Below are 22,746 nucleotides of genomic sequence, written 5' to 3'. Positions count from 1 at the left end.
TTTTGAGACCCCCTGAATCCGAAAAACAGGTTTTAGGAAGGAAATAAGAATTAGTATGATTCAATTTTTATGCATATTATAAATTGTGATGATATACATTTATTGAAATGATACATGTTTCAGAGCAGCTTAGAATACAATTTAAAGCAAAATAAGAAACAAATACAAAAATAAAAAAATTTTTTTTTAATTTGCAATATATCAGGGGTTACATGGATTTTTAGTGAATAAAGTTTATTTGTGCTGAATCGCTATTATTGTGTGTCTGTTTGTCTGTGAACACGATGACTTTTGAAAAAATTAATCTATGACATTGCCCTTTGGTACACTCTTTAGTGTCCTAAACTAAAGGTCAAGTTCATTAGCCAGCCATTTTGGATGAAATTTCAAAAAGTGGGCACATTTTGAATATTTTTGAGGCCACTTTTTTAAAAATTACAAATTTCTCTATACGGTTATTCATAGAATTCCAAAAATTTAACAATTTATCCTTATGACTTTTTCTGAAAAATCAAAAATTACTAGAGTCATAGCATTTTCAAAATCCAGAAAAATAAACTAAAATGAACGATTTAAGCCGAACAACGCATGATACGAAAAAAAAGTCTAGAAAAGAAAAACGTTGCTTTTTGAAAGCCCTACAAGATTGTGATAACAACTTTTTGAATTTGGTCAAAAAGTTGAAAATTCAAAATTTGATCGTACAAAAAATTTGTAAATCAAATTTTTTCAAGATGTATAAATTCTATGCACGGTTTTTTTTATAAAAAGAAAATTATCAGAGTTAAAGCATTTTCAAAATACAAAAAAAGCTAAGATGAACATTTTAAGCCAAACAACGCATGATATGAAAAAAAGTCAGAAAAAGAAAAACTTTGCTTTTTGGAAGCCCTACAAGAGAATGATAACAACTTTCCTAATTTGGTCGAAAAGTTGAAAATTCCAAATTTGATCGTATCAAAAATGTTTGAAACCACATTTTTTCAAGATTTAAGAATTCTATGTACAGTTGTTCATAGTACTCAGAAACTCAAACAATTTATCCCCACAACTTTTTTATATAAAAAGAAAATTATCAGAGTTAGAGCATTTTCAAAAGCCAAAGAAACAAACGAAAATGAACATTTTAAGCCAAACAACGCATAATATGAAAAAAGTCAAGATTTAGTCAAACTATGCAAGATACGAAAAAGATGAAAAATCTCAAATTGCGCGCCCTGGACAGAACTACAAATTAAGAATGAATCACTTTTCGATATAAGCTACGAGAAAAAATGAGATAAAACTTGTTCATCCAAACAAGATCTATAATTTTTTATAGGATAGTTCGTTTTTGCTTTACTCATAAATAATAAAATTCTAAATACAAATATTAAATTTGTTCGAAAAAACGACACAAGGTATGAACACAAGGTATGCGCAGATGCGCAGTAATTTTTATTTAATCGTAAAAAACATTAAAAATAAAAAAATTATAAAAAGAAGGAAATAAGAATTAGTATGATTCAATTTTTATGCATATTATAAATTGTGAGGATATACATTTATTGAAATGATACATGTTTCAGAGCAGCTTAGAATACAATTTAAAGCAAAATAAGAAACAAATACAAAAATAATCATGATAAATAGAATTTGCTTTTTATTTTGCAATTTCTTAATAAGTAATCCCTGGCAGAGTTACATCAAAAATGTGTTATAATTGATATAAAAGTGTTGTGTATAATGTAGAAAAGTTGACAAGTTTGACAAAATCGAATGCGAAGCACATATACGTGATGAGAATGCGTTCGTTAAAGCCAAAAGCCCAGGTGCGAATTCAGGTCGGCACCCAGAGAAGGTGCGTTGCCCAAAGTCGGGTCGACTTTGGCGCGCCGTAGATCGGCAGGCAAAGTTGGGCCCCCTTTTATATTTATAAGATACTTTTGTCGGCCCAACTTAAACAGCCAAATTTGGCAGAAAACGTGGGACTGACTGTTGGCCCAACTTTGGCCCGAACATGGACCAACCATCGGTTCAAATATGGGACATCTTTCGTTAACGAGTAACGCCGACTACCGGCCCAACTCTGTGCCAAAGTCGGCCTAGAGATCGGCATGAAGGGATTTAGAAAGTTCTGAAGAAGTTAGGCCGATTACTAGCCCTACAATGGCCCAAACATGGACCAACCATCGGGATAACTATAGAACATCTTTCGTTAATGAGCAACGCCGACTACCAGCCTAACTTTGGGCCAAAGTCGGCTCGGAGATCGGCATAAAGGGATTTGAAAAATTCTTTTTAATAAAAAGAGAAAAAAAAATTTATAAATGAATTTCGAAATATTTCAAGTAATTTTAAAAAAGTTTAAAATATTTGAGAAGAATGAAAAAAGCAGAAGAATTTTCAAGAGATTTTATAGACTTTAAATTACTTTTTATAAGTCCAATCCCTAGGTGCGAATTGACGGTTGGGCCATAGTTATCATTTCAGTATGTTGGCCAATGACTGGCTGGCAAAGTTAGCCCAACTTCGAGAAACTTGGCCTGACTATGGCCCAATGGAAAATTCGCACATGGGAGAGCTTTGACAAAAGAGAGTTCAAAATCACAAAATTACAGTTGTCGGTCCGTTCACCTTTGATTTTAAAAGGTCTGTGCCCGAATGCAGAAGAAATGCAAAGACTAAGCGCGGAGTGCGATTGCCCTCAGTCGCGTGTCGTAAGTGCGCTCAAACTCTCGAGCTAAGCTGTTTTAACGGAAGAGAATTCACAATCACAAAATTACAGTCTTGGATGTTTTGAGTCTTAATTTTAAAGTTTTTGCGCAAGAATGTGCGAAAATATAAAGACCGAGCGTGTAGCGCGAGGTAAATACATAATCGAGCGCGAAGCGCGAGAACCAACAGTCGCGCGCCCTGGGCGCGCTCATTCTTGCGAATGAAGTGAGATTTCTTTACATAGCTTTTAAGCCCCCCTTCACGAAAGAATATTATAGGAAATTCAGTATAGGTCTATAATTATTTTCCTTTAATGATTGCCTTATAATTTTTTTTACGATTCTAAAAAAAATATCATAGAAAAGTCATCATGAGAAAATCAGCATAGGATCATAAGAGATCGTCCAGAAACTACGTTGCTCTTTAAACAAATTTTATAGATAAAAATTCAACGTTTTGGTTGAGAATTCTTTATTTTTGTTAACAACTCATTTTTTTTGTAGTAGATAATTTATTTTTTTGTTTGTTTAAGTTTCAACTTTTTCTTTGAGAACTCTTGAATTTGATTTAAAAGTCGTATTTCTTGGCACTAAATTAATCTTTTTGTTCAAAAATTCATCTCTTTTAGTTGAAACTTTCGTTTTCTGGTTAAGAACTCTTGAATTTTATTAAAAATTCGTCTTTTTTTTGTAGTGACTTAATCTCTTTGTCTAACAATCCATCCTTTTCAGTTGAAACTTCAAGTTTTGGATCGAGAACTCTTGAATTTTATAAAAAGTTCGTATTCATCTTTTTTAATTGAAGATTGAACTTTCTAGTTGAAAATTCTTGAGTTTATTAAACATTTGTCGTTACTGGTGGTAAATTAATCTTTTTGCTAAAAAATTCATCTTTTTAGTTAAAACTTAAACTTTCTGTTGAAGAATGGTTGATTTTTTTTAAAGACTCGTTTTATTTGGTAGAAAATTTATGTTTTGTTTAAAAATGTATCTTTTTGGTTAAAAATTTAACTAGGTTTTGAAATTGATCTACTTTCTTCAAAATGCATTTTTGGTTGGCTATTTTAAATTTTAGTTAAAAATGTATCTCTTTGATTGGAATTTAAACTTTTTTGTGGAAAATTCTTTTTTGTTTGTTTGTTACATAATTACTTTCGTAATTGAAAATTAACTTATTCCATTTTGTTCCATATTGTTCTTTTTCAAGCAAGAATTTAACTTTTTGTTAGAATTAAACTATTTTGTTAAATTTTGTATTTTGTTGTTTTTGTTGAAAATTAATGTTTTGGATTAAGAGTTCTCGTGTTTTATTAGAAATTTGCCATTTTAGTATAAAATTGATCGTTTTATCAAATTTTCATATTTTATTGTTGATAATTGAACTGTTTTCGTATAGGAAATTCGTCATTTTTTCTTGAAAGTTCAATAATTTAGTAAAAGGAATCAACTATTTGGTAGGAAAATCATTTTTATTTATAATTATAACGCGGATTAACTATCACATTAAATATCAATTATACACATTCAAACACTCACTCTAAATATCACTTTTTATCCATTTGACATAGAATTTTGACAAATTTTAAGGAATTTCGACTGATTTTAGACGATTTCGTCGAATTTCATACACACTTTCATGACATTCAAATCATGCTGCTAAGCACACTTCATCAAAAAAATAATTCAGATTAAAATTATTTATTTAACAGTAGTTATTTAAAGGATTAGTTTTTCCTTTCTCCTTATGGAAAAGTTACAATTTTTATGTAATCCTAATAACCAAGACCTCATTTTACTCTTTGAAGGAGTCCCTACAATTCTATTTTGGCAGTTTACATTAAAATTTAAACCATGATTATTTATAACAATGATAACTGTATGATTTCTGAATTAATTTTTTTAAATAAAATCAACCCAAATAGAAACTTAGAGAATCCTTTGAAAAATAAAACAATGCCTTAAGAGATTTGAAAATATTTTTATGAAATTCAAGGAATTTTCAAAACATTTCAACGGAGTTTGAAGAATCTTAAATGGCAGGATTTCCAAACATTTAAAGAGATTTCCAATGAATTCTTGAAGATGAATAAAATGAAATTCTAAGAGATTTCTAGGAGTTTTACAGTTTTTTCTGAAGTACTTTAAAGAATAAGTTGAATTTAAATTATACTCAAGGGGTTTCAAGAATTTCTGAAGGATTTTAAGAAACATAGAAACTTTGAAGGGATTTCTTACAAAATAAATTAAATTTTATTAAATTTGAAGAGATTTATAGCGATTTAACGTATTTCAAAGCATTTTTACGAATTTCAATGAATTTTGTGAAATTGAAAAAAATGTATTAAACTAAAGTATTTCAAACGATTCTAAATATTTCTCGAAATTTTAACGTTTCTTCTAGAAAACTTTGATAAATAAGTTTCAATTCTATTCAAAGAAATGTAAAGTAATCCTGAACGATTTTAAGAATCTTACAAAATTTCAACGGATTTAAAAAATTTTTGTAGAATGTCCAAAGGTTAAAAAATATTTTGAGAAACCCCTTTCAATTTAAAGGATTTAAAGGATTTCGTTGAATCTCCAAAGAATGTAACGAATTTCACAGATTTCTAGTGACTTTAAAATTTCTTTTACCGAGCTGTAATGGGGATTTCTAAAGATTAGTTATTTTGAAGATTTTAATTTTTTTAACAGACTTCAGCAGACTTTAAAGATCTTACTAAAAGTTTTGTCATGTGTATTTTAATTAAATGTTTAAAAAAATTTTTTAATTTGCAATATATCAGGGGTTACATGGATTTTTAGTGAGTAAAGTTTATTTGTGCTGAATCGCTATTTTTATAGTTTCATTTGTGATTATGAATGGTCTAAAATAAATCGTTATTTTATAGTTTCTCTACGTTTTATCTTAATTTCTTGAATATTTTCGTACTATTTATTCCAATGCCATCTTATAAATGTTTTCCATGTAATGATTTTTTACAATAAATGTATTGTAATCTATCAAATTTTTTCAATATTATGCAATCTGGAATGTCAATTTTATCTTCCAGATAAGGATATGTTTTCTTTCTAGGAAAACAAAATTACTACTATCAAAATATTTTCGTTCTTTAAGAGTTAATTGTCTTTCTTCAAGATTTAAGTGTCTTTCATGAATTCGTTTCTTTATAAAAGAAAATTTATAATGATTGAGAATTTATTTTATCTGTATATCTGAGTGTATTTAATATGTGAATATTATCTCCCGATGCAGGATTAATTTTTTTCATTAAAAAATGGTATAATCTAGAAATTAAAATTCTTTAAATTTTTGTGTATAGAAAATAGATGAGATTCCTCCCAAAGGCATAAAGGGTTTAAGAATAATTTAAAAAATAATAAAAAATTCGTTCTTTCCCCACAGAAATGGTTAGATAGGGAACATCCTCTAACTCTATGTAAAATAAAAATCGTTTTTAAATAAAAACCGAATCGAATAAGAGTATTCGCGATCATTTTAATCAAATAAAAATAAGAATAGAAATAGGGATTTTACCATTTTATTTGACTGATAGCTTAGCCCAGATCCTTTTGAATCAATTTTATCTTAAATCTAAAATTCCTTCAAATCAATAATATTCTTAAAAATCCTTTAGAATTTTTTAAGTTTCATTCCAATTCTTTAGAATTCCTGAAAATATCCTACAATATTTAAGATCCTGTGAAACATTTTGCAAATCTTGACATTTTTTTTTAACGCTTGAAAATTCCTGGGAATTTTTTGTAATGCCCTCAAATCTTTCTAAACCTTCAGAATGTCTTGAAATTTCTTAAAGTTGTTGAAATCAATCAAAAACATTTAGAAATATTTTTAATTCTCTAAAATCCGTCAATTCTTGTACATGATTTCTTTGAGATCCTGTGAAATTACATGAAATCTGATGATATTCTTTGGAATCTTTTGAAATATTTGCAGCTTTATAAAATATTTTAAGATCCTGGGGAATTAAACGAAATATTTTATAGAAAGACTTTAAAATTTCTTAGAATTACTCAAATCCTCGAAAATCTATTGAAAACCCTGAAAATTCTTTGAAACATTTATAAATTTTGGAAATTTTCTGAAATCCCTTAGAATTTTATTCAAGATCCAAAAATATTACAAATCTTATGAAAACTTTTCAAATGTTTCGAATTTGAATAAAATTCTAAAAAACCCCGTATTAACAGAAATATCTAAAATTACATTCAAATCTTTGAAATATTATAAAATAATTAAAATTATTATATATCTAAAAAATTCCTTCAAAAATTAGTTACAATCATTCAATAAAAATCCTTTGAAATTTTTTAAATTCTATGAAGTCCCTTGAAATCATTAAAAGTACCTCTATTCTTTTAAATCCTGAACAATTTTTCGAAATTCCGATAAAGTTTCGGAAATTTTTTGCGTTTTAATAAATTTTGCTTTAATCGCAGTCAAGCTCTTGACATTTTTAAAATCTTATTAAATCTCCTAATTAATTTCAATGTATGGACCTTCGACTGTCCTAAAAACTTAAAAATCTTTTATAATTTCCTAACATGTTAAAAAGCCTTAGACGTTCCTTAAAATAAATAAAAGACTTATAAATATAATGGATTTCCTCGGAAGTTTTTAAAATCCTTTTAAATCCCAGGAAAACTTTCAAATCTTACAAATATTTGAAACTTTTTCAAAATAATTGGGTGAAACGGGTTTTAGGGCCAGTCTGCAATAATGTTCATTGAATCGTTAGTGAATCCTAGTCCGCTTTTAAACTGTAGTTTTCACGAATAAATAATATGCCCATTTCTAACCTAATAATATTTGAAGGAAAGAACCCAGCTCGATTTAATGAATTAAATATGATACTTTGAATTCAGAAGAATTCCAATGTTTTAATTTTGAACTTAGGTATACAATATTCAAATTGAACATTCTTGTCAGGTATGACAGTTTGGATTTTTTTATTTTTATTATTTGGGAAAATGTTTGATAACCAAGAAGTGCCCGGAAACTTGATTTTGTTTTTAGAGGCGACTGGATAAAGAGCACGTGGTAGGAGATTAGTAGTTATTGGTGGCTGTTTTGTGGTCGCAGTGAATTCTCATCGTGTAAGTTCTCGTCCAGCAAACGAGGTTCAGTCGTATGGAGTGCAGGCCATTGTGTTAAATTATTGAAGGGAAAGCTCTCTGGCACGGATGGTTGAATGGAGACGGCAGAAGGAGAAGAGACGGTGAGATGGAGGATGGTGTTTCACAGATGAGTACTTCGTGTTCCACCCCCTGATACAAAACATGTTACGAGCATGTACACTCCACAGGCTATGACAAACACTAACTGCGATCTAAACCACAAAATAGCCAAATTATATGATGTCTATAAGCAACCACAGTAGTAGAAATCCTACATTTTGCAGTCTACTTTAGAATAAATTCGAAAAACAATCTGGACAGAATGGACAAATATATCCTATTGCTAAGAAACGACATAGATAAATGTAACTTTTTAAAGGAAGCTATTTTTTTAATTTGCTAACATAGTCATTCAATGATTGCAGTGGAAAAAAATTAAATCTGAGATAAAAGGATCGCTTTAATAATTCGTGAAAATGGTTAATTCTTTGACGCGCATTATATTGCACATTTAGCTAATTTAAACTTCAGCCCGATATTTGCTCTAGACAAGGAGAAATAGGCGAGAGCAGGAAACAACGAGGCAAAATAGCTGGTATAACGCTCGATGAAAATGGGAACATACCAACCGTTCTTGTTGCACATCGTTATACACTCACAAGGAAAGTTTCAGTTGAATATCGAGTTCAGTGATTTTCCACAAACGAGACGCACTTACAGAAATTACAATAGTATCAATGGGGTATCTTTTTCGGCTTAACTTAGTCAATATTCCACATATGCCATACTAGACTCAGTATGTTTTACAAAGTGATAGACGAGAATGATTAAATTTCTTGCAAAAAAAGAATTATTTAATCAACTACTTCAAAATGTAAAAATTTGGTTTGTCAACGAGAGATAATCTTATTTCCGAAGCACTATCCGCATACTAGTAAGGAATAAACATGAATTGTTTAATTTCATGCAACAGGAAACATTATTAAATCAACAAACACAGTTTTAAAAGGTTTGCTTAGGAGAGATAATCTAATTATTCAGTTACCATAGTCACACCATACACAGCATGTTTCTTCAAATATCTTTCATCTTATAGCCCAGAGGCAAGTAACACATTGGGCTATTGAGGAATAAACGTGAAATGTGTCATTTCTTGCCACAGGCGAAAATTATTGAATCAACAGCTCCACAAATTTTTTAATTGAGTTGTTAAAGAGAAATAATCTTATTTTTTATACACCATACTCCACATGTTTTTCCAAATATCTCTCATCTTATAGTTTAAAGACAAGTGCTTCAAAACGTGGACTTCTAAGAGGTAAACGAGAATTCAATTTCTTACAACAAAGAAAAATGATTGAATCAACAAATCAATAATCTTCAATTTTGGGTTGCCAAAGAAAGATAATCTTCTTTTTCACACACCATTCTTTACATGTTTTTTCAAGTATTTGTTGTTAAGAAAAGTGATTTAACGTGTTGAACTACTAAGAAATAAACGAGAATTGTTTTATTTCTCAAAACAGAGAAAAATTATTGACTGAACAAAAAAAATTTTTGCATTCCTGTTTCTTAACGAAAGATAATATTATTTCTCACATACCATACTCATACCATACTCTGCATGTTTTCCCAAATATATCTTATCTTATAACTTAAAGGCAAGTGCTTCACGATCTTCAATTCCTAAAAAACAAACGAAAATTGTTCAGTTTTTCACAGCAGAGAAAGTTATGGAATCAAGGACTCTTATTTTTTTATTTTGATTTGACAAAGAGATATAATTTTATTTTTCACATACCATGTTCACACCGTACATAACATGTTTTTCCAAATAGCTCTCATTTTATAACCCAGAGGCAAGTGGTTCAACATGTTGGGCTATTAAAAAATAAACGTGAAATGTTCAATTTCTCGCCACAGGCAAGTGATTCAAGGTGTTGAATGTCTAAGGAACAAACAAATATCATTCAGTTTCTCACAACAAAGAAAAGTGATTGAATCAACAAGTCAAAAAAATTTTATTGTGGTTTGACAGAGAGATAATCTTATTTCTCACACATCATAATCAGATCATACTCAGCATGCTTTTCCAAATATCTCTCATCTTATAGCATAGCCCAAAGGCAAGATATTCAACATCATTGACTGAAAAAATAAATATTTTTTATTTTTGTTTGTCAATGAGAGATAATTTTATTTTTCACACACCATACTCTAATATACTCAGTATACTTTTCCAAATATATCTTATTTTATATAGCCTAAAGTCTAGGGAATTTTTAAATTTTGGTTTGACAAAGGGAGATGATCATATTTCTCACACATAATAATCATCATGCTTTCCCAAATATTTCTAATCGTCTAGACCAAAGGAAAGTAATTCAATATTTTGGAATGCTAACGAATAAACAAGAAATATTCAATTTATCACAACGGAGAAAAACTATTGAATTAAATAACTGAAACATATTTTAAAGATTGGTTCATTAAAGAGAGATATTCTTACTTCAGATGTTTATTTTTTAATACCTTATTAACCCACCTGATTGTTTTAAATCGTGCAACGAGAACTTATCACCTTAGTCAATTAAGCACCATATGTAGTACGAGAAGACTGATTTATCATTTCAACATGAGTTTCAAATATGTAGTCCTACTGAATTTCTGCTAGAAACTGAGGGCACAAGAAACCACAAACCTCGTACATACGAAGCGACAGTGAAGATGTTACGCATTAACTGCAAAATTTTCGTTATACATCTGTATATATTTAATCAGATTACTTACATATGTCTACTAAATATTATACAATTCTACTCGAAGATGCTGAGCAATTTGCAGGAAATCCTACAACAGGCGATAAGATGCAGTTTCAGATGTAATCCCAGAATTTGCTTGTAAATTCTAGGCTGAGGTTCTTGTGAACACTGAAAGCGAGAATGTTCAGTTTCAATCTAAGTAAAAAAAACCATTTAATGAAAGTAAATTGGGCCTAAGATTTCATGGAGGCTACCGATTTTTTTAGTTGAACAGTTTGTTTAGAATTCTAAAACTGTCAAATGATTTCTAGCTCACTATGACGACTTTCCTATAATAAAATTCATAAAAATTGTTTGTTTTTCTGGAAAATATCTCATTAGCTTACAACAATGGCTGTTTTTTATTTGTATCATTCTTTTGTTTTCTTCTTTGGTACATCATTTGCATTTTTTTTCTTTAATTTTCTATATGTTCAGATAAATGTCAAAATTTTCTTGATTGGACATTGAAAGCGAGAAGAGACAAAAATAAACAAAAAAGGATGAAGATATCTTATAAAAATAGTATTGTAATAATTATTATCACTTTGTGGCTTCTTCCAGTATATGTGTTTATTTTTCATGTTCTTTAACGAGGTGTATCCATATAGATCTGTAGTATCTTTAAAATTATTGTTCATAAAAGATTATTGCTAGATGATTTACTCTAGAAGAGTAGAGATCGTAAACTTCATTAGGTATTTCGTAGAAACCATTAAAGTTGTTTTGATTTCTACACATCTAGCATCATGGAAGAATATAAAAGCCTTGACTTTTATTATTTTTTAAACCCATTAACAATCTTTTGTGATCAAATATTTGAAAAGTATACAGATCTGTATCGAAACACGACCCTAAATAACATTAACAAATGAACGTATATTTTGGTAGAAGCCAATAATAGAGATATATATTCATTTAATCAGTCTAATCAAAATAGCGTTTTGAAATTACCTTCTTGAAAATTATTTCATAGTCTCTAACAAATCAGAAACATTTGAAAAGGTTTACACAAAAGACTTAAAGAATTGTACGATTTCTTCACATCTATAATCTTTAAAGAATGGACAAGCCTTGTTTTTTTTTCAGAAACCCTTTAACAATCTTTCGTGAACAATAACTTTAGGAGGATACAGAGTTGTATTAAAACGCGTCATTAAAAAGCATCAACAAATAAACGCACACACTGGTATGAACCACTAATGGATATTTATTTATTTAAATACTCTAACTAATATTATTTTTAAAAATTATTTTCCGTACAAAAGTAATATCACAATTGCAGATAGAGTTGATAATTTTTAAAAGAAAATTTTGAACAAAATCCGGTCTTTAATGAAGCATGACTTTTACAGTGATAAAGCAACAAATTGTCAGACATTCCACAATATTAGAGGGGAAATCCAGGGATTCCAATTGTACCTTGTCTGTGCATCGCATGTTACTGCTTGAAACAGGATCGAATCTCAGTAGAGTGAAAGGATGTTCGTGTACCGTCACACTGCTACAATGTCGTCGCCTTGCGATGTCACTAATTAGTGACGTCTAGCTGACAAATGGCTAGAGATGAATATACCACCGGGAATACCACTACACACATTCATTAAATTTTTATCTAGCGCCACGTCCGGTTTCCGTTCTCTGATGGTCAAAGCTCGGGTCAAAGTTATATCTCGATGATGCAAATTAGGCTGTGCTTTCATTTAGTTTTGATATTTCAAAAATGTAGACCATCATTTCTAACCTTGTCTGGAAAATGTAGAAAATAAAAGCATACGTTTTTTTATTATAAAAACCAAATGATGACACAGTCTTATTCGCACCTATCGTTCTGTTGAATAAAATTACTCTGATCAATTGTATCATACAAAAACACAGGGTGCCCAAAAGTTGCAAACAGATATTCATTATATGACAAATGAAAACCACCGATTGTGCAACCTACTGATATGATTTTATAACTCAATTAGATACATGAGCATTTTATTTAAAACTCATCATTGTTTACGTATACGGATTTTAATCGCTAAGTAACTGTGCTTTAGTATAGTTGAGCTTTCAGTTGATGTCATGTTCGTCACGATTCAGACTCACTCTCTCAGGGGTCTTTCCTTTTTTTCATTTTTTTTCATTTTCTTTCGTTGTCATCTAAAGTAGTAACTTTCTCTAAAAATATTTGTCAGTTAGAAGAATGCTATTTCAAAGAAGAATAATAATGAAAATTTGATTTAATATTAGGGGAAGTCTATAAACTTCGTTACCAATTTTGCGTTTTTGTTAACCCCCCGTTAACTCGTTGACCGTTTAGAGAACTACAATCTTTGTTTCAGTGTAACGAATAATTAAAAATATTAAAATATAAACTTCATAGTCCTAAATTCTCTCAAAACATATTTAATTCAGTATAAAACTCTTTAAATTCCGCAGATTTCAATTCGACATTTTTTGAATTTTTATCAAAAAATGTTCATTTTGAACTATGATACATTAATTTTCTACCATGAAAGATACATTTTGCAACCAAAAGTAACATTTTCTGACAAAACTATTGAATTTTTTACCGAAAAGATTAATTCAAAATATTTTTGAATTCTCAATAGTGATACAATTTTTAAAGATATATTTGAATTTTAAACAAAAATGTAAATTTTCAAATTTTTAATAAATTAGAGTAATCTAAAACTAAAAACGATGGCTTTAATCTACAAAGATGTAAGTTTTTACTCAAAAAATTTTTCTAAAAAAAAACCATTTTTAACAAAATGAATAATTTTTCAACCAAATAGTTGAACTTTTAACTAAAAAAGATAAGTTTGCAACTAAAAGGGAATCTTCAAATTTGCAGTTAAAAAAATGAATATTCAATAGGAAAATCGAATATCCAACTAGTTTAATACAACAAAAAAGACGATGTATTCAAACTAAATAGTTGAAACCTCAATAAAAGTAATGCATTTTCTACCAGAAAATTTAATTTTTAACTTATAAAAAATCATTTTCAAAACAAACATGCAAAATTTAAATTTTCAGATAAGTCGAATTTTTAACTAAACAAGTATAATCTTTCAGTTAAAATAATTAATATTTCGCTAAACAGATGAATCTTTAACCAAAAAATAAATTTTTAATAAAGTTGTTCAACTTTTAATCAAGTATTTAATTTTCAAATAGAATAGTTAATTTTTAACCAAAATGCAAATTTTCTGCAAAACAATTTAACTTTTAACCTAAAAATAGGAATCTTTAATTAAAATGATGAATCTTCAATAAAAATAATGACAGAATAATTAGCAACCAAACAGTTGCATTTTTAATAAGAAGGTTGAATTTCTAACCAAAAATAAAACTTTTTATAAAAAACGATTGGTTTTCAACAAAAGGTATAAATTTTCAACTAAGTAATCGAATTTTTAATACAGAAGATCAACTTTTAATTAGAAATAACATATTTAAACCAAAAACGGAATAGATCAATTTTACGAATTGTAAACAAAATAATTAAATTTTCAACTAATGACATGAATTTTTAACTAAAATGATGAATTAAAAAAAATGAATTTGAGGCAAAAAATATTCAAAATTCTACTCAAAAGGTGATTTTTAACCAGGAAGATTAATTTTCTAAAGATGGAATAGTTAAGTTTTTAGCGAAGAAGATGAATTTTCAACCAAAGGAATACATATTTTAACTCTCAACCGCGCAGTTCATTTTTTCACTCAAATAAAATAATTCAAATAAAATAATTAAATTTCAAACAAAATAGTAAAATTCTGAACTAAACTAGATGAATTCTAAATAAAAATAAAACATTTGACTTCTCAATCAAAAATAGTTGGCTTTTCTTATCAGGTTCTATTAATTACGTTTGAATTTATGTGAAAAAACGATTAAACGGGGAAAGTTTCTTGAAAACACGAAAAAAAGGATGCTTGAAAATAGGTAAACTTTGTGAAAATGTATCACGAAAAAACGTACTAAATGATAAGTATGTTCCTAAGATTGCTTCCACTAACCCCGCAAATTAGTAACGTGGTTTAGACACAACTTTATACCTCAATAACTGATTAAACTATCATTCAAGTTAATTCAGTTTTAGTTAATTATTTACATAACATTCAATTGTATTAGATTAATCAAAAATTAGAAAAACATGAAAAATTAAAATTAAATAAAAGTTAAAGAATAATTAACCAATTAACAAATAAAATATTGAATTCATTTAGTTTCATAATTAACTTTAATTTAAGATTAGGGCAACTTTTTCCACGCAAGATAAAAAAGAATCTTCAACTGAAGGGAATAATCTGAAATGAATTTCTCTTGATCATCTAATTTCACAGATTGTAGATTAATTGCACTGACCTGTACTTTTTTTCTGCCTTTTTTAATTGGAACTGACAATCAGTTCTGGATCATATAACCGGAGAATGTGCCGTGCTCGTGAAGTTTTTCTACAATTTTTTTTGCGTGACTTGGAATCTGCAGGGTTGCTATAGAAAGGTATGAGGTGAATTTACGGTGGAAACGCAGCCTGCCAATGAATTACGACTCAGTCTCCATCATACGCAATCGCGCACAAAACCATTCAAGACGTGTATTGTACACAGTCATCCATTGCAGCAAATGCTACATTGATAACGTTGTTAATAATTTTTGAACAAATAAATAAGGAGTATATAGGGAAGTGCCTTACATGTTGGGACACTGTATAGATTGGGACATTCTGAATGTTAGGACACTGTATAGATTGGGACATTGTAAAGGTCGGAACAATGTATAGATTGGGACGTTGTATAGATTAGGACACTAAAGATTGGGACACTGTATAGATTGGCACACTTTATAGGTCGGGCACTGTATAGGTTGGTACAGCGCGTTTTTCTCCATGCGGCGCTAGTAGTAACTTTGTTCTACAAAACCATGCAGTACTATAGGAAATTCGAATAAAAATTACAAAATAAATCTGAAAAAAATAAAATTCCAAATTTCAAAATATCCAAAACTAAAATTCACCCACTTCAAGAGCGACTTTTAAAATAAACTAATTATTAAGTTCCCGGAAAATGTTTTAATTCCCGAAATTTATAATTGTGCAACATAGTTAATTGATTATTAATTTATGAATAATTAATAGAATTATAAATAACCCAGTAATAAGCGTAGAATAGAGAGAAATTAATATTTTCAGATTTCAGCGCAAACGTGAAGATTATTCTATTATTTTGAATGCGCGATGTTTCCATCTGTCTAAAATGTCACAGTAAGAAGAGGATACCTCCTGAACTCATTCACTTCTATTTCCATAAGGACCGCCACACAGTTTTCTATTCTCCCAAAGAGAACGTGTTTTCAATATATTTAATTCCTTCTAATTGTACCGCTAACGCACCTCACAGAAATATTTTTTGTTCCTCAGAAGTAGTCATATTTTGATTTTATTTAATTCCTTCTACTAAGTTCACAAAATATGTGTAATAAGTTGTTTTAATTCCTTCATGCGGAATGTAAATTCTGAAATCTTAATTCTCACCAATTCAACTCTGCCTGTCTAGAGTTAAAATTATTTAAATTCACACATTTGCATAGATTTCTTTGTTGCATTTTTTAAGGCGCTTAAATAAATTATTAAAATATAAATTTAAATATTTTTAAATTTATAAGTTATAAAAAGATTTAATAATGAAAAATAGGTTAAATAAATGCTTTCTTTAAATTTCACCAAGTCGATTGAGAGGAATAGGATTTGCACTCTTTCTATTCCTGTTATGGGATCTTTAGACGGAGGAAAAATCACGTATGCATAGGAATACAAATTCTTCATTTTTCTGAATTCAACGCTTGTTACCGGAAAGGCGAACAATTTAATGAATCATAAATTAATAATTTATACATTATCTTCGGAAATTTTAAATTTCATCAAACTTAAATTACAGAAATAGAAATATTTATGAGAATTTAACAATTCATTTATTTTTTAATTCGGCAATTTTTTTTTTTACTGATTTATGATTTAGTTATTCTTTCTTTCGTTATTTTGTATTAAACCCGGAAATTCAAACACTTTTAAATATAGTGATGAAGAGCTAATTTTTTTTATATTGCCGCTTTACAATATAATGCTACTATATAATAAATATAATTATTATATCTATATAAAGACAAACAAGGAATATGACAAATCCTTAAATATTTTTTTCTATTACAATGAAATAAACAACTCTTGAATGTGATATTTTGTAATCACTTAGACTTTGAAACGAAGCTAAAATATTTTAACATTTGTATATCACTCTTAAAGAAAAACCATTAACGAACATTTTTTTATCTTTGGCAATAACTTAAATTAATGGAACATTATTTTTCGAAGTATTATAATAAGTCAATGTCGAAATTACATTCTGAGAATTGAAAACAAGAAACCAAGTAATATTATCTCGTTTTCAAAATGATGGAAATATAATTTTCATAAGATTTTTGAGAAAATGTACAAACTTTTTAAATATGTCAATGGTATTAGAAAACAATCTAAACAATTTTAAAGAACTTGTTTTATTATATAAGATTTTACAAAATTTTATGAAAAATTCCAGTCTCCAAATTTTAAAAAATTACCTTACTATCTTCTAAATTTTCCCAGCAGTTTTAAGGAAATTTCTTTATTCTTTTAAAAACATTCAAAATTATTTTCAGTTCTACTAAATATTTCTTAAATTTACCCAGTTTTTGTTCGTTCTTATTTTGCAATCTTGCCAAATTGAAACATTTTGCTTTAAAATCTTCTAAACTTTTTTTTAGTAATTTGAGAAAATCGTTTTTTATGTTTAAAAACCTTTTTCAATTTTCTCTTATACTTCATAATACAAAATAAAAAATTATTCAAAACTTTCACACAAATATAAAGAAAATTCTTCTTTTTTTTAATGTTTTCAGACCTTCTAAGATCTAAGCCTTAAATCTGTCATCTTCTTCTTTGACCATTTTTGAAATATTCTAAAATCTTTTTAAACAATTTCTTCAAATCAATTTATCGACATAAAAAATTATTTTAATTTTTCCTAGGAACCTGAAAAAATATCTTCATTTTCGTGAAACTTTACAAAATTTAGAAAAAAAACCTACAAGTTTTATTTATTTTTTAATCGTTTCCAAACTTTTGAATATCTCTCAAACTTACTCAAAATTTTTCCAAAATTATTTAATATGACAAAATTGCAAAATTTTGCTTGAAAATCTTTCAAACCCTTTTTAAAAATTTAAAAATCTCCCATGAATTTCAAGAACTATTTTTACATCCTGACAAAATTCAGTTTACCTTCAAAATTGGTCAAACTTGAAATATTTAAAAAAAAATGGTCTCAACGTCTTCCATATTCTTTTAACCAACATTTTAAAATCTTTAAAACTTAAAATTATTCTTTTAAAATAAAGCCGAAACCATTTCTCCTCAGATCTTTCATAATTATTAAAAAGCTTCTAACTCTTTTATTCGAGGTTTTTGGGTATTTTCATACCGGAGCGATAATTAATGGAAATGATTTTGACAAAAAAAAAAGAAAAGCATTATTAGAAAAATCCACTGTGTCATTTTCACAATAATTATATAAATAAACCGTTTTCTTGATACATTTTAAAAAGTTTTTAACGGCTCTACATGACAAAAGACACATAACAGTCAAAGCAACTATAACAAAGTTACTACTAGCGCCGCCGCATAGCCTTTTGTAACACATGGGCCATTTTCAACTCGCGGTTTTTAATGATCTAAATTTTCAAATCTAGTTTTTGACATACTTAACCCCCGATATAAGACCGATTACGAGAATGGTTTGCTCAGGCCTTGATTCTAAATCTGGAGAATCCAAACGTAATCAGATAGGGCCTCAAGAACCATTTCTGCTGGATTTGGACGCATGACGCAACTTGGTGCAAATAACGCGCTGAGAGTGCGTACCTAGACTGTTTGTCACACTTAACTGAAAAGATCCCCTCTTTCGGCAAGCCGGATCCTCTCATCACGAATCTATGAAGGCCATCAGTTCTATGAGTATCGCAAACCGGGGATTCTTATACCAGAAGTTGAGTCTATTGCGAAATAATTCGCCTCATAGCTGAAAATTTGTCTATTCCATTTTTTAATGAAAATTGATATTTTTTGAGTAGAAAATTCATGTTAACTATTGAAAATTGGTCTTTCTCGGAAAAAAATTAATCTTCTTGTTTTAAAATTCATCTTTTTTGGTTGAAAATTCAACTATTTCATAAAACGTATATCTACTTTGTATAAAATTGAATTATATTGTGAAAAATTTGTTTTTAATGGTTTTAACTATTTATTTTGTCATTTTTGATGTTATTGGTTTTTTTTATTATTTATTTTAATATTATTATTTTATATTAGAAAATTTATAAGTTTTAGTTAAAAATTCATATATTTGGTTGTCAATTCGTGGTGTTGTTAAAAATTCGTATTTTTGGGGAAAAAATAATCTTTGTTAAGAATTCATTTTTTTCGTTGAAAATTCAACTATTTGGTTGAAAGTTCATGTGTTTGATTAAAGTCTCGTCTTTTTTAAAGTAACATGAATTCTTACGCTCGTAAATATAGATTTTTTATTAAAAATTCAACTATTTTGGTGAAAACTGAACCATTTTGTTGAAAATTTACTTTTTTTTAAAAGTTATCTCTAAAAAATTCATCTTGCTCCTTGAAAATTCGCTTTATTTTCGTAAAAATTAATTTTAAAAAATAATGATAATAATTCCATTTGTTCGTTAGAAATGTATTCTTTCTTAGTTTAAAATTTTATTATTTGTTGAAAATTCGTCTTTTCCGATAGACAATTACTTTTCTTGATTGAAACTTCATGTTTTGCTTTGAAAAACATTTAATTACTTCATTCAAAATTCAAGGATTTAGTGAGAAAGTCATTGCAATGAATTAAATTTCGCATTAAAAAATAATACGTTTTGTTGGAAATTTATATTTTTTTTGGTCAAAATTCAATCCTCTTCGTTGAAATTTTTTAATTTTAATAATTTTTCAAAAGTTAAACTAGTTTCTTAAGGCTTAATTTTCTTATCTCTTAAGCTGAAAATTTAACTTTTTTCTTAAATCCGTTTTCCATTCACAAACATTTTTTTTTTTAAATTAAAAGTATAAATATTCCGTTTTTTATACGAAATTCTCCTTTGAGGCTAAATTCAAATTTTTGTTTAAGATTCATCATTTAAACAGAAAATGTATATCTTTGGTTACAAATTGATTTATTTTGTTAAAACATCGATCTGTTGAATTGGAACATTTTTTTAACTGAAAATGTAACTGTTCTAGTTAGAGATTCATAGTTTTAGTTAAAAATTAACTTTTTAACTTTAAATTGAGCACTAAATTTTGCTTTAATGGTAAGAAAAAAAACTTCCACACCAGAAAAAAGGAAAATATGTTATTATATACATTTTCGACAAAACATCATTATATGTTTTTATTATTTATTTCCATCATTGTATTATATTATATTATTAAGGAACGAAAGAGCAGTGCTTCAGGATTTTGTGCAACTTCAAACAAACCGAATGAAGGCAGCCTGCCATACATTCTTAGCTGGCGTATTGCATTGTACAGGCGCAAAAGGTCGCCCAATTTTTAATTGAAAAAAAACAAGAATATTTTTCGAAAAAATCGCTTTGCTCAGGCAAGTAATATTGCCTTTCAATTATGTGTTTCGAATATTACATTAAGCAATGCATACTCGTAGACGTATTTTATATGTAGCGAAAGCCCGAGTCGTTTTATTCCCCTTATAATTTCGTGCGGATCCTTCATTTAAAAAATTTTTCCTACGAGGATTTCCATTTGATCATTTTTGTTGAGAATACAACATGAATTAAATTGTTAATAAATGAAATTGAATTTTTTCTTTTTGTTCTGTTCCAGGTCTTCTCAGACTGCAGCAAATTTATCAGGGATTGAAACCGGGAAATGGATCGTTTCAAGTAGAAACGGTTAAGAGAATACAAAATGTGTCTGAGGCCATTGAATTTCTTCGCAGTCTAGAAACACTCAGCAGGTAATTTTTTATTTAATTTACCATTCTGAAAAAGTACATAGTAGTTTATAAAATTATAAAATTATTCCGAAACGCACAGTTATTTTAAGAAAATTATTGGAACGTTATAAAAATCGTTTTTGAAAAATAATAACTGTGAATAATGGAATTTGAACAAAATAAAAGAGTTTCTCCTATTATTATTTTTTGTTTTGTTTTTTACTGGTATGACTAATTAAGTTTATTCATAGGTGGACAGCGAAATATGTTGTCTTAGATTGTCCAACTGATATGGCTAAGAATATTGTTGTAAGTCACGTGAGAGATATTGCTCTAGGAAAAAGGACATACCATTACCTTCTAAGTGGACTGGTAAGTTTCAAATTAAATTATTAAGGAATAATTAATTATTTGTCCTGATGTGAAGATATGTGAAAAACACATGAAAAAGGACAAAAAATAAGATTTTACAGCATAAAAAAACTTTCTGCAACAGATTATAAAAAGTAAAATATTTATGAAATTAAAGAAGCATGTGTTACTTAAGAACTCTACATTGAAGGTACACAAAAAATTAAAATAACCGTTTTTTGTTGTAGTAGGAAATAGTTGGTGCTCTTCTAGGTTTTCATTTCATAAATTTAAAAACTGCTTTTTTACAAAATCACGAAAATATGGACAGAAAATTAAGTAAAAATCATAAAAGAGAGTGACCATTACTTACAATGCTTCAAAGGGTTGGAGGCACCTTGTTTCTAATTTCTTTATCAAAGGCAAAAAAAATGGTCCATATCCATTTGTTATTCTAATCGTTTTAGAACTCAATATTTTTAATGACAGTAGAAATTATTTTTACAGATTCCTAATATGTATTCATGTATAGTGTCCGAAATTAGTTGAAATCGTGAGAAACAGAAAATTTTCAAATTGATCCATATCCAGTTTTCAGTCCCTATATTCATATTATTTATGTTTATGGTTGAAAATAAAAAACTTTGAATTATTCAATTTTTAATTAAAGGGCTCAAAATATATAAATTTGAATTTCAATTTTTATTATAATTTATGATGCATTAAATTACAAGAATAATTAACGGTAAAAAATTATTATTTGATTGACTTTATCACGTCCTTAGTTTGTATATAATATTTACTAACGCGGAATAGTGTTAAATAATATTCCAAAGATTTCAAAGAATTAAAAAATTTGAAGCAAATTTAATGGGATTGAAAGCAATTCTTCGCAGTTAATTATTATTTTGAAGGATTTCATATAATTTAATTGGTTTTATAGTAATTTCAACGTTTCCAAGGGACTTTGCAAAATGATCAGAAAATAAAATTTCTCTTCATTTTAAATAATTGGACAAGAATAGAAGGTTTTTGTAGGATTTAAAAGGCTTGAAGAGATTTTCAAATATTTTAGAGGATTGCATAGCATTTGCAAATTCAATGAAGTTTTGAATAATTTCCCTCAATTTCGGAAAATTTAAAAGGATTTCATATACAATTTATAAAATTTTAGAACACTTATAATATTTAATGAGAGTTCAGGAAATCTCAAATATTTTAAAATATTTTAAAGAATTTCGAAGGAATTTTAAAAGACTTTATAAGGTTTTCGAGGCTTCCAATATTCAATATTATTATATTTCATGTCATTTGACGAAATTTTACCATATTTAAATAAATTTAAAAGAATTTGTTGACTAATCTGAAGAGATTTTGAAATATTTCAATGTATTTATAAAGATTCACATTTTTTAAGATATTTAAAAAGAATCTAAAGAATTAAAAATAAATTTCAAGATTTTAAAGGGATTTGAAAGGCTTTTAAATATATTAAGGTATTTTTAAATACTCCAAGGAATTCGCAAAAGTTTTGGAAAATTGCAAGGAATTTTGAACGATTTCAAAAATTTCTAATTATTTAAATGATTTCAGGATATTTGAAAAGACCCCTATATAAGACCCTATATATAATATTGTAAGTTGTTGACCAGGGTGTAATGATATTCTTGTAGATTAAAGTCAAAATTTCAGTCAATTACTGGTCAATTATA

General features: G+C 28.0%; 1 protein-coding gene across 1 annotated transcript in view; it reads left to right on the top strand.

The window, feature by feature from the left end:
- LOC117176999 (glutamate receptor 1-like) overlaps window positions 1-22,746 on the top strand; it is a 176,419-nt gene that overhangs the window by 91,194 nt on the left and 62,479 nt on the right. Inside the window, exons 3-4 of the mRNA XM_033367444.1 lie at window positions 20,572-20,704; window positions 20,935-21,055. Of these exons, the coding sequence (XP_033223335.1) occupies window positions 20,572-20,704; window positions 20,935-21,055 (254 nt within the window). The remainder of the gene's footprint in view (window positions 1-20,571; window positions 20,705-20,934; window positions 21,056-22,746) is intronic.

Source organism: Belonocnema kinseyi, chromosome 7 (assembly GCF_010883055.1).
Source record: "Belonocnema kinseyi isolate 2016_QV_RU_SX_M_011 chromosome 7, B_treatae_v1, whole genome shotgun sequence".
Lineage (NCBI taxonomy): Eukaryota > Metazoa > Arthropoda > Insecta > Hymenoptera > Cynipidae > Belonocnema > Belonocnema kinseyi.
This window is presented reverse-complemented; position numbering and strand designations above follow the sequence as displayed.